The following is a 13,683-nucleotide window of genomic DNA, read 5'->3' as shown; positions in this document are numbered from 1 at the left end:
TCTTCCCTAGACTAGCCAGGCCCAGTTCCTGTATCCGTTCTTCATATCCCTTAGTCTCCAGTCCCCTAATCCCAGTGGTCAGTGGTCACTAAGTGAAGAGCATCTGCTTTGTTCCCAAGATAGTTACATGGGACACCTGAGGGAAGTTACCAGGAGCTGAATGGAGCTCAAGGAGTTTTTAATTTTAATTTTTATTTAGAGGAAATGAAACATTCCAAATAGGAGGGGTAATAACTCTGTGAATGGGTAAGATGCTGACAGTGCTATTTGGGGCTGAAGAGGTGGGGAGTGTCCTATCCCTCCCCGCCAAGGCACACAAAGAAAACTTTTCAAACATAAAATGTATGTTCAAAAAAAATACGGCGAACCTTACAGTCCATATAAGTCTGACCTCTGAGCTAACCTGTAAGTCCTCGACTTACAACCACAGTTGAGCCCAACATTTCTGTTGCTAAGTGACACTTTTGTTAAGTGAATTTTGCCCCATCTTGTGACCTTTCCATGTCACAGTTGTTAAGGGAATCACTGCAGTTGTTAATTTAATAACACGGTTGTTCAGTGAAATCTGGTTTCCTCGTGGAGTTTGCTGGTGAGGTGATCACAAAAGGGGATCACATGACCCCAGGAGACTGCAACCATCATAAATTGTGAAGCAGTTGTCAAGCATTTGAATTTCGATCTCGTGCCTACAGGGATGCTGCAATGTTGTAAGTGTGAAAAATGGTCATAAGTCCCTTTTTTCAGCTCCATTGTAACTTTGAACAGTCATTAAATAGAGTAGAGTAGAGTACAGTAGAGTACAGTAGACTAGAGTAGAATAGAATAGAATAGAATAGAATAGAATAGAATAGAATAGAATAGAATAGAATAGAATAGAATAGAATAGAATAGAATAGAATTCTTTATTGGCCAAGTGTGATTGGACACACAAGGAATTTGTCTTGGTGCAAATGCTCTCAGTGTACACAAAAGAAAAGATACATTCGTCAAGAGTCAATCATAAGGTACAATAATAATAGTCAGAGGGTACAATAAGCAATCAAATCATACTAGGAAACAGTCAATATAAATCGTAAGGATACAAGCGACAAAATTACAGTCATACAGTCACAAATGGGAGGGGTGGGTGATAAGGAGTGATGAGATTAATAGTAATAGCAGCGCAGACTTTGTAAATAGTTGGACAGTATTGAGGGAATTATTTGTTTAGCAGAGTGATGGCATTGGGGAAAAACCATCCTTGTGTCTAGTTGTTCTGGTGTACAGTGCTCTATAGCATTGTTTTGAGGGAAGGAGTTGAAACAGTTTATGTCCAGGATGTGAGGGGTCTGTAAATATTTTCACAGCCCTCTTTTTGACTAGTGCAGTATACAGATCCTTGATTGAAGGCAGATTGGTAGTAATTGTTTTTTTCTGCAGTCCTAATTATCCTCTGAAGTCTTGGGTTGCAGAACCAAACCAGACAGTTATAGAGGTGCAGATGATAGACTCAGTGATTCCTCTGTAGGACTGGATCAGCAGCTCCTTGGGCAGTTTGAGCTTTCTGAGTTGGTGCAGGAAGAACATTCTTTGTTGTGCTTTTTTGATGACATTTTTGATGTTAGGTATCCATTTTATAATGAAACCTAGAAATTTGAAGGTCTCTACTGCTGATACTGAGTTGTCTAGTATTGTAAGAGGTGGTAGTATGGGAGGTTTTCTTCTAAAGTCTACTACCATTTTTACAGTTTTGAGTGTGTTCAGTTCCAGATTATTCCAGTTACACCATGAGGCAAGTTTTACAACCTGCTGTCCAGGGGTGGGATTCAAATTTTTTAACAACCGGTTCTGTGGGCGTGGATAAGTTGGTGGGCATGGCTTGGTGGTCATGTTATTGGCTGGGTGTGGCCAACTCAATATCACTCACATCGAGGCACGCATCTCCTCACCTGGCCTCTCATGACTGTGGGGATGCTGCAACAATCATAAGTGTGAAAAATGGTCATGTCACTTTTTTCAGTGACTTTTTTTGCCATTGTAACTTTGAATGGTCACTCCACACAAGCAAAGTGCCAGCAAAGGAGGGAAAAATAACTCCAGAGACATTCCTGAGACAGGAAGTCTAGTCCTGCCAAGAACGTAATAAGGGTTAACGGAGTGGCAGTTTCTGTAAGCAACACCAGAATGTTTCCTTCCTGCCTTCCTTACAGGATTAGGCCAGTAATTTCTTCTAACAACCGGTTCTCTGAACTGCTTAGAATGTTAACAACCGGTTCTAGCGAACAGGTGCGAACTGGTAGAATCCCACCCCTGCTCCTGTGTTGTAAATGAACTGTTGTGAATTGAGGACTATCTATACGCACAAATAAAAAAGGATTCTGCTAATCAACAGTGCAGGGGTGTGTATTTGCTTACTGCTCAAAGATCCCATTAATATTTGTGTGTGGAGAGGGAGATGACTTTTCAAAATGAGTTGAAGCCATATTACCCTTCTGTGTGACCGAGAAGGATTTTCAGGTGGGAACAGGTATATGCATTTTTTAAACCTTGATTATAATTGTTTTAAGGTGTGTCAGTCAGGGTACCAGTCCAAGGAAACCTCCCACCCCAAAGGATTGAAGGATCATTGATCTCACCCCCTTACAGTAAAATAGAATAGAATAACAGAGTTGGAAAGGACCTTGGAGGTCTTCTAGTCCAACCCTCTGCTTAGGCAGGAAACCCTACACCACTTCAGACAAATGGTTATCCATTTCAAAAACTTCCGGTGTTGGAGCATCCACAACTTCTGGAGACAAGTTGTTCCACTGATTAATTGTTCTAACCATCAGGAAATTTCTCCTTAGTTCTAGATTGCTTCTGTCCTTGATTAGTTTCCACCCATTGCTTCTTGTCCTGCCCTCAGTAATGTCATGCCCCTGTTGGAATCTGATTCTGAGGGAGAGGTGGAATAGATGACAGGGAGTGGGAGTGTGGTTCCCGTGTCTGTGGAGAAAACTGGGGAAGGGCACAGTCTGGCTGGATATTCAGAGGAAGACCCGGGCCCACCCCCTCTTCATCCTAGGTCATGCAGGGAGGAATGGATAAGGGAGCAATGTGAATTATGTGGACTATGGGGGAGAAAAGGGCCCTGATTCCCTTCATTAGCTGCAGCTGGGAAAACCGGATTTAAAAAGGGCATTTGCAAACAGCACCTTGCTGGAAGCAAAGCGTGAATTATCTTTGTCAAGTCTTATCTGAATTCTGGCGTCCTCCCAACTGTGTGTGTTTCATTATCTTTTGAAGTCTGCAATTCCTTATCCTGCCCTGTCTCGTTAATTGGTGCAGCGTGGTTTGTGTTGGTTTTTATTTATAATTTATATGTACTTTGGGTTCAGACTGAATTTTTTCCCTTTAAAAACTGTTCTTGGGAGAGTTTTTTTTTCTCCAGCTGATGATAACTGGACATTGGGGGTCAAGTTGGAGGTATTAAAGGGACTTTACCTATTTTGGTGACTTTGTTGCTTTTGTGCCATGCCCTGGGTCATCACAAGTAATTTGAGGCAAGAGAGGCCATTGCTAAGGCTCATGAAAAAGATCTGTCTTGGAAATTCAGTTGGTTCAGTAAGTGGTCAGATCTTCCAAGATGGTCCCCCAGGAATCGTTTTCCTTATTCTGTGTGCAGGAAACAATTCTCTGTGCACCAAGAAGGCCCCATCCTGAAGAAGATGTCACACTAGAAAAACCTGATACAAGGAAAAATGAAATCTCTCCTATATTTTGGGTTATCTTGTAGGTTGACCGCTTTTGTGCTGAAGAGTTTCACTCAGGCGGCGGCCTTCATCTTCCTGGACCAAAAACACATCTTTGATGCTCAGATTTTTCTGACTCTCAGGCAGCTGGAAGATGGTTCCTTCCAAAAAACAGGGTCTCTGCTGAACAACGCACTGAAGGTACAGAGGGGTAGAATATTTGTTAGATGATAGCTTTGAATATGGTTTTGGTGGAAGTAAGGTCAGTGTCAAACTTCTTTCAGACCAGACACTCTTAAATGAACAAACAATAATCTGGGAACTTTTAACAAGTGCTTTTCTTGTAGAAAAGGTAAGGAAGGCCATTGTGGAAGAATTCTAGAGATTACAATGCATCAAACCCAAGCCTTACCTCTAGTGAAATCAATGTTCAAATTTATGAGTCAGAGTTGTGCAAATGAGGTGTGAACTGGGATTTGCAGTTGGGATGGAAGACCTGGTTTCCATCCATTTCTTATTTTGGTAATGGATAGATCTGATTTTTTTTCCTTTGGTTTGGTTTGGTTTTATTTCAATTTAATTTTACTTTACTATTTTATTTTTTAAAGAAACATATATGGCTGTCCAACTCATGGGAATGCCTCCCTCCTCCCCTTTTTTTCTTCCTTCCTTCCTTCCTTCCTTCCTTCCTTCCTTCCTTCCTTCCTTCCTTCCTTCCTTCCTTCCTTCCTTCCTCCCTCCCTCCCTCCCTCCCTCCCTCCCTCCCTCCTTTCCTTCCTTCCTTCTTTTCCCAAATTTGTTTCCATTCTGTTCAGTTTTCTGTCATGCTGATCCATGTAGCCCTGATTACCTTTTGATAATTGCTATCTCACCTTCTCCTGGAGTGGAAAAAGAATTAAAAAAATAAAATTTTCCAGTTTTCTCGAAAAACTATTGATGAGATTGGGGTTGCCAATCAAGACCTAGAAATGATAACATTCTCATAATGGGGAAAAATATTGCATAGTCTAACGATCTATATAGCAGGGGTCTCCAAACATGGCAACTTTAAGACTTCTGGACTTCAACTCCCAGAATTGCCCAACCAGCCATATTGACTAGGGAATTCTGGGAGTTGAAGTCCCCAAGTCTTAAAGTTGCCACGTTTGGAGACCCCGGATTGTATGATTGTGCAAAACACAACATTTGCATAGAGCAGGATTTTCTTTTTTCTGAGTTTTTTTTTTAATGCAATGAGTGGGCTGGTCCTTTCCTACCCCAGACTGTGAGGCTGCCATATGTGGGCTGACAAATTCCCAATGGCCACTAGGTGGCAGTAGATGGCATGGAATTCTCCACCCCTTTGCTGCCCCATTATGGCTTAGCAAAAGTCACTTAGCTATATTGCCTCTTCTTTAAGCACCAAGGTTTTGATTATGTGTAATTGGGGAAGTTGTAGGAGCTGTTCCAGAAGGCAAAAATGGAGATTTATACTGCCTAAAACAAGATCAAGCTTCAGCAAAGGATAAAGGACACTTGTATACCACTTCACTATGCTTTATAGTCTTCTCTAAGTGGTTTTATAGAGTCCGCATATTGTCCCCAACAATCTCTGTCCCCATTTTACTGGCCTCGGAAGGATGGAAGGCTGAGTCAACCTTGAGCCAGTCAGGATCGAACTCCTGGCAGTGGGTAGAATCAGCCTGCAGTACCACATTCTAACCACTGCGCTACCATGGCTCAGTGAAGATGGAAGTTGGAAATGTTGACATATCTGCTCTTGGATGAAGCATCCACATTATGCATAGGCTGGGGAGGGGGGGAACACATCCTGTTTTACTGTGAGTGTGATGGGATACTGATCTTGGAAAGAAGACTAGAAAGATGGCAGAAAGGTTGATATCTGCCTGTCTCCCTTCTTCCAGGGTGGAGTTGATGACAGGATTTCTCTTACGGCCTATATCACCATAGCTTTGCTGGAAATGCCTCTGCCGCTCACGGTAAGTAAACATCCCCTAAGTTAGTTCCAGGCAAACCACTAGTCTCTTGTGGCCAAGATTATTATTATTATTATTATTATTATTATTATTATTATTATTGTTGTTGTTGTTGTTGTTGTTGTTGTTGTTGTTATAATTTAAATTTAAATTTATTTACCATGTCTCTAGGCAGCTTCCTGTTCTGACCCAGCCTTCGTCAAACTTAATAAAACACAAACTGAATTTAAAAATAAAATCTTTTTTAATGTGACGCTGGGAATTAATTGCATTCCTAGCCAAAACTAATTAGACACAGTTCCTCCAGATAAGAGCACGCTTTTCAGTGCTGCAGAATGCTGCCAAGAAACAGAAGTCTAATTAAGGCTAACATAAACCAACCCAAAAACCCAGAAAAAACCGACCAGAGTACAGAGATTCACAAAGGACTCGGAGATTAATGAACTGCTTTGCTTCCTGCAAAGCTCTTCATCACTGAGGACTGACTTTTATCCCTGATGGGAGAGGCAATCACCTCCCAGCCTTACTCCTGAGTCGCCCTTTTGCTTCAGCTGCTCTCGCCTTCTAGCAGCTCTGTGCACATGCGCACTGAGAACAGGCTCCCCTTGTTCCTCTGCTTCGCTACTGCCAGACTCCTAAGGCTCCGAAGGCAGCAGCCCACTCTCAGAGATGGTCCTGGCCCCATCCCTGCATCGGATGCAGGACCATCATCCAAGTCCTCCCCGACTGGTTCCCTTTCGTCCTCACTGTCCAATACCTCTGCCATCTGCACCGGCTGCCGGCAAACCACAACACTTCCAACAATAAAAAGGAAGACTTGAAAAGCGTATGAACAGAACAGAAGTAAGATGTGAGGAGGTCCTTGGTGCTCTCTGAGCTTGCTTGTTTTCTTGCAGATGTTTCATTACCCAAACTATGTAACATCATCAGTTGTTAGTATGGAGTGCAATTTGCTGTCCATTTATATTCTAGTGCAGGGGTGTCAAACTCAAGGCCCGGGCCCCCGATCTGGCCTGTGGGGTGCTTAGAGCTGGCCAGGGGTGGGATGCTGCCTATATAACAACCAGTTCAGTGACTGCATGCTTTGCTCATGCACGCACATAAACAGCAATACAAAAATCCTTCCCTGCTATGTTATTTTGGGGGAGTAACACAGCTGAGGAGCGGCAATCCATACTTCCGCGCTGATCAGCTGGGATGATAAAGGTCAGTACAGTGCAGGGGCAGTCGGGCGGGCCCACATCATGGAACTGGTTTGTTCCAGTGGTGGGATTCAGGTTTTTTTTTTCCTACCGGTTCTGTGGGCGTGGCTTGGTGGGCATGGCAGGGGAAGGATACTGCAAAATCCCCAGTCCCTCCCCACCCCACTAACCTGCTTTCCAGCTCCATTCTCCTGTGCAGGGCAACCAAAGAAGACCCAGCCGATCAGCTGGGACTCACGAGCCAGAGAATAGATGGGGGCAGGGTCAGTCAGAGGTGGAATTTGCCGGTTCTCTGAACTACACAAAATTTCCGCTACTGGTTCTCCAGAACTGGTCAGGACCTGCTGAATACCATCTCTGGTTTGTTTCCAGTTGATCTTCAGAGCTAGGGGTTTGCCTGAACTGGCAGAATCCCACCCCATCTCTGCACATGCGTGTGTGTCTCCTGTGCATCCCCTGCCCCCCCGGCGCATGCACACCAGATACCCAACAATCAGCTGTTGGGCAGCGGTGGCACATGCACATGCGCAGTGGGGCTCTTCCAGGCGATTTCTCGCATGCCGGCAGAAGTGGCTCAGCATGCCACTTCTGGCATGCGTGCCATATGTTCACCAACACGCGCATAGAGTTTCCTACTCAAGCAAAAGACCTCCAAGGTCCCCTCAAGCTCTATTCTGATTGAAGTACAGTCAGGGAGTGAGAAAGATCTGGATCCAATACAAACCAATTTTTGTGAACCCATCTAATTTTCATAAATTGCTTGCCTCCTGTTTCTCCCCCATGGCAGCACATTTTGGTACGAAATGCCTTGTACTTCTTGGAGACGGAGGCCCAGGCAGAAGAGATCCATGTTTACACCCGGGCTCTGATGGCGTACGCCTTTACTCTGGCAGGGAATGAGGAGAAGAGGCAAGAAATGTTGGATGCCCTTCAAAAACTAGCCGTGAAGGAAGGTAAGAAGCAGGTGCTTGATGCTAGTTGCATGTGTGATGTGCAGAATCCTTGATGGAACTTTGTCAGCCCTCTTGCAGTCTCTGTTGGATGTTTGTGGAGTTTGGCTTCTTTTGATGCTGTGCTGCTTATTTATTCAATTGATAAGGTAAAGATAAAGGTTCCTCTCGCACATACATGCTAGTCATTTCCGTTTCTAGCTGGTGGTGCTCATCTCTGTTACAAAGCCGAAAAGCCAGCACTGTCCAAAGATGTCTCTGTGCTCATGCTACCAGCATGACTAAATGTTGAAGGTGCACGGAACACTGTTCCCTTCCCACCAAAGGGGTCCCTATTTTTCTACTTGCATTTTTACATGCTTTCGAACTGCTAGGTTGGCAGAAGCTGGGACAAGTAACGGGAGCTCACTCCGTTACGTGGCACTAGGGTTTCGAACTGCTGAACTGCCGACCTTTCTGATCGACAAGCTCAGCGTCTTAGCCACTGAGCCACCGCATTCCTCTTTCAATTTATACATTCAATTTATAATATTATACATTCATATATAACCGTGATGGCACACCTATGGAATGCATGCCACAGGTGGCATGCACAGCCATTTGCATGGGCATGCAAGCCCCAGCCAAACTTACATGCATTGCTCATGCAAGCACCTCCTAGCTGATTTTTTGGCCTATTTGAGGCCTTTTTCGGTCTCTCAGAGGCTCAAGGGAAACCTCTGCAGCCTTTGGAGGCCAAAAAACAAGCCTGTTTCATCACTTCCGGAAATAAAAGGAAGTGATGAAATGGGCCCATTTTTCAGTCTTCAAAGGCTGCAGAGGCTTTCCTCGAGCCTCTGGGAGGCTGAAAAAGGCCTTAAACGGGCCTAAAAATCAGCTAGGAGGCGCACGCATGCGCAGTGCAGGTAAGGGGGCAGTGGGGGGGATCACGCACATATGCACGGGGGGGCTGCACACATTGCCTTCTGGGTGCTGATACGCGCGTGCAATTTTTGGCCGAGGAGCCCCAAAAGGTTAGCCACCACTCATATATAATGTATAATAAATTATACATTCAATTTATACAGCCGTCCATTTCACATACAAGTAGTTCTTGACTTACAACCATTCATTTAGTGACCATTCAAAATTACAGTGGGGGTGAAGAAAGGGACTTATAGCCATTTTTCACATTTACAATCATTGCAGCTGGTGAGCAGTCCATCACTGGAGGCTTTTAAGAAGAGATTGGACAGCCATTTGTCTGAAATGGTATAGGAGCTTCTGCTTGAGAAGGGCGTCGGACTAGAAGACCTCCAAGGTCCCTTCACTCTGTTATTCTGTTAAGTAGAACAAAATGTCCTTGAGAAGCCAAAGATACTTGACCAATGTTGGAGGCCTCTGGTGTTGCCTGAATGGAGGCACCCAATGCTAAAATTCTTCATTCTCTTTCTGAAGAGGATGGCTCCATCCACTGGGAGAGACCTGAGAAGCAAAAGAAGACCCTCGATCTTCCATACTATCACCCCCAAGCACCCTCTGCTGAGGTAGAGATGACCTCCTACGTTCTCCTTGCTTATGTGGCCAAAGAACCGTCCCCATCCCAGGAAGAATTAATGATTGCAACTGCCATTGTCAAATGGTTGACCAACCAACAGAATCCCAACGGAGGATTCTCTTCTACGCAGGTACGTTGTCTCCCCACAGATTCTCAGAGGATGCTTGGAAGAAACTCTAATAGTACTCCCTGTACCAACTTGGTGGACATGATGTTTTCCCTGTTGTGCTGCGTCTTAATTCCTAAGATTCCAACTGTGGTGTCTCATCCAAGAAAGATGTCCTATCTTTGCGTTCTCTTGCAGGATACAGTGGTGGCTCTCCAGGCCCTCTGTCAGTACAGGACAATTACTTATTCTAAGGATGGAGTTGATGCCAAAGTGACCTTGAGTTCTGGAGATGTTTCCCTGACAAAATTCCATGTAGACAGCACCAACTCTCTGCTGCTCCAGTGCCAGGATCTGCCCTCAGTGCCAGGGGACTACACGGCTGAGATTACTGGTTGCATCTTTTTGCAGGTGAGTCTCTTGAGTGAGGAGTGAACAAGAAAATTGCTTTCCATCACCAGTAAAGATTGCTTGGACAGATTGAAAAGGTATATTGTCAACTCAAAAATATTTCTTGGGTCTTTTAGAGTTGTCAGCAGAAAGGGAGTGGGGGAAGTAGTGCATTCCTTAAATACTTATAATTTCTAGGCAACCGAAGCTTCTGGCATGCAAGATTATTACTGGAGAGCATGATTGATGACTCTTGGCTATGGATGTGTCCCATTCGAGGGGGTAGGGGGAAGACCAGGGTCAAGGGTGAAATGAATGATGTGACTCAGAGTTGGCTACATCCAGGTAGTGCCGGCATGTTTCACTCCTAATAAATCTTTAAACTCTGAGAGATGCGGCTAGAGACTCATGATTTGAATGGGGGTGGATGCCGGAGCCCTGACATATATAAGTGATTCTTGTGATATAAATCAAATTGACAAGAGACTCATGAGCAAATTCAGAGCTTGTTTATTAAAAAGTGTTTGCAAAGGCTGGAATCCTCCTTTGGGGAGGAGATAGGAGGCATTTTTCACAGGCAAGCTTGAGAGTTTTATACATGTTCAAAAGCCTAGCCCTATTACCACCCCCTCTTTGTATTGGCTAACCTATTGGGTGGGTAAAGGCTCTTATCCCCGTAACTGTTTACCCATCTGTTTACCTATTTCCAGTAATCTTCATCCTTCTTGGCATACTCTCTTATCTTTTTGGCATACCCCTATTGCTAGCATGATTAATTTTAGCATGACAACTGGACAGCATGACCTGCAAGCTATCCAATGACCTGCAAAAATATGTCTAACCACAATGTACAAAACAAACTTGTTATTGCAAATTTCTTACATAATGTGTCAGCTTTGGAAGCCATATTGAGACCAGATGCTCCCAGGCTGCCACGTTTGAGCCTGGGAAAATGGGAGGTAGGAATTTCTTGGAGTATATGTAGTTAGATATAATAACATTCTTTTTCTAATTCAAGGTCATGTCATTTTGCGTATAAGTGAGGGGAAGTCTCAAGTTGGGACAGATGGTGATTGGGCTATGTAATGCGATGATGGGTGCAGGGGATGGATTTGTAGTTTTTACTTATTGCAAGGAAGCCCGGAACTTTCAGATTCGGATTCCCCAGTTGTGCCAGTTTACTATCCAAATAAAAAGGAACCTTTGAGAAGATGTCTGTCTCGGGAGTTATTGGGTGGAGTGGAGGTTTGCTGGAACGCTGACATAATGTCTTGCTTAATATTCCAGCTTACACTAGAAGCTAAAAATGGCATTACCTTAGCATCCTTAGCATCCATCTTTTACAGGAATAAAGTTCATCTATCACAGTCCTTGACTTACAAGCATTCGTTTAGGGACCATTTAAATTACAGCGACACTGAAAAATGTACTTTATGACTGCTTTTCACCTTTGTGATCATTGCACGTCATGCCCCTGTCGGAATCTGATTCCAACGGGGAGGCCGAGCGGCTGATGGGGAGTGGGAATGTGGCTCTGGTGGCTGTGGAAGAAACTGGGGAAAGGCAAAGTCCAGCTGGGCAGAGTAGGGGAGAGAGAGGTAGAGCAAGGCAGAGGGAATTTGGAGGAAGACCCAGGCCCACCCCCTCTTCATCCTAGGGCACGCAGGGAGGAATGGAGAAGGGAGCAACGTGAGTTGCATGGCAGTCAGCTTTCAGTCCAGGCAGAGGAAAGGGCCTTGATTCCCTTCATTAGCTGCAGCTGGGAACACAGTATTTAAAAAGGGAGATTGCAAACAGCAACTTGTTGGAAGCAAATTGTGAGTTATCTTTTATTGTCAAGTCTTATCTGGGTTCCTGGTGCCTTCCCATCTGTGTGTGTTTTGTTGGCCTTTGAAGTCTGCAATTCCTTATCCTGCCCTGTCCAGTTAATTGCTGCAGCATGGTTTGTGTAGATTTTTATTTACAATTTATATGTACTTTGTTTTCGGATTGAATTTCCTCCACTTAAACACTGTTCTTGGGAGAATTTTTTCTCCAGCTGAAGGTAACTGGACATTGGGGCCAAAGTTGGAGATATTAAAGGGACTTTTCTTACTTATGTGACTGTGTTGCCCTTGGGCCACGGCCCAGGTCATCACATTGCAGCATCCCTGTGGTCATATGATCAAAAATTGGATGCTTGGCAATTGGCTCACATATATTACCATTGTGGTGTCCCGAAATCACAGGGTCACCTTTTGCAACCTTCTGACCAGCAAAGTCAATGGAGAAAACTTGATTCATTTACCGGCCATGTTGCTAACTTAACAACCGCAGGGATTCGCTTAGTAACCGTGGCGAGACAGGTCATGAAATGGGGCAAAATTCACTTTAACAACTGTCTTGCTTAGCATCAGAAATGTTGGCTCAATGGCGGTTGTAAATCGAGGACTATCTGTATAAATAATCTGAATAAGGTATCAATACTGAAGATTTTGGACTGGAAGGACATAAAGCAATAGCCATAGCCCTTAGACTTATATACCATTTCACAGCCCTCTCTAAGCGGTTTACAGAGTCAACCTCTTGCCCCCAACAATCTGGGTCCTCGTTTTACTGACCTTGGAAGGATGGAAGGCTGAGTCAACCTTGAGCCAATGAGAATCGAACTGCTGGCAGTCGGCAGAGTTAGCTTGCAATAGTGCATTCTAACCACTGTGCCACCATGGTTCTGATGTGAATGTTCTTTGATAGCCTTCAGTTTCCCCACGATCCTACCCGGAGACTGGAGCTTGAAGACACAACCTTGAAGACACAACATCTCCAAGTCCTCTGTTTTCACCCTTGTGAGCACCACCCTTGTGGTCACAAGCTGTATCACGGTGGTGCCCTTGAGAGTAAAGAACATCTGTCTCTGGGCAACCCAATTTAGAGGCTTAAAAAATTCCAGTGGTGCTTACTGTAGGTTGACTCTGGACTCTGTTCCCTGCCTCTGTGAAATGATGGGTTCTCCCACTCTAGGGGCCCTTCTGCATTCACATCTTATCCATGCATCTCACTCACAGGAGCCGTTCAAAGATAAGACATGAGTGTGTTGCTTCCTTTTCAGACCAGCTTGAGGTACAACATCCAACCACCCCAGGAAGAGTCACCATTCAAGTTGATTGTGCAGACGGTTCCCCAAAATTGCACTGGACCTAAAGCCCACCAGACCTTTGACATTGCTTTCAACGTCAGGTAATGGGTCAACATTGAGCATTTAGGCATCTGTGTGGGAGAAAGAGAACCTCTTCTGGCTATCTAGGCAGTATGGGTCAGGGATGGGCAACTTCTAAGGGTTCAAGGGCCACAACTCGGCTCCTCCACCTTCTGAAAAATCAATGTTCTGCACACCAGAAGTTCCATTAAATGGCAGCTTGGGATGGAGGCAGAGGTGGTATTCAGCAGTTCTGACCCGTTCTGGAGAACCGGTAGCGGAAATTTTGAGTAGTTTGGAGAACCAGCAAATACCACCTCTGACTGGCCCCGCCCCCATTTATTCTCTGCCTCCCGAGTCCCAGCTGATCAGCTGTGTCTCCTTTTGTTGTCCTGCATAGGAGAATGGAGCTGGAAAGCAGGTTAGTGGGGTGGGAAGGGAATGGGGATTTTGCAGTAACCTTCCCCCGGAGTGGGATGGGAATGGAGATTTTACAGTATCCTTCCCCTGCCACGCCCACCAAGCCACGCCCACAGAACCGGTAGGGAAAAAAATTACAATCCCACCACTGGATGGAGGAGCTGAGGACACACCCAAACCTTTATGAACCCACAGTATCTTGCTCTTAAGGTGTGTA

General features: G+C 44.7%; 1 protein-coding gene across 1 annotated transcript in view; it reads left to right on the top strand.

The window, feature by feature from the left end:
* LOC113427240 (alpha-2-macroglobulin-like) overlaps nucleotides 1–13,683 on the top strand; it is an 84,378-nt gene that overhangs the window by 61,591 nt on the left and 9,104 nt on the right. The window contains exons 26-31 of the mRNA XM_026689712.2: nucleotides 3,755–3,911; nucleotides 5,615–5,689; nucleotides 7,676–7,841; nucleotides 9,276–9,505; nucleotides 9,680–9,892; nucleotides 12,960–13,087. Coding sequence (XP_026545497.2) covers nucleotides 3,755–3,911; nucleotides 5,615–5,689; nucleotides 7,676–7,841; nucleotides 9,276–9,505; nucleotides 9,680–9,892; nucleotides 12,960–13,087 — 969 coding nt within the window. The remainder of the gene's footprint in view (nucleotides 1–3,754; nucleotides 3,912–5,614; nucleotides 5,690–7,675; nucleotides 7,842–9,275; nucleotides 9,506–9,679; nucleotides 9,893–12,959; nucleotides 13,088–13,683) is intronic.

This window comes from Notechis scutatus, unplaced genomic scaffold (assembly GCF_049901735.1).
Source record: "Notechis scutatus isolate UNSWTSFEM ecotype Mainland unplaced genomic scaffold, rNotScu1.2 NSCUSCF23, whole genome shotgun sequence".
Taxonomy (NCBI): domain Eukaryota; kingdom Metazoa; phylum Chordata; class Lepidosauria; order Squamata; family Elapidae; genus Notechis; species Notechis scutatus.
This window is presented reverse-complemented; position numbering and strand designations above follow the sequence as displayed.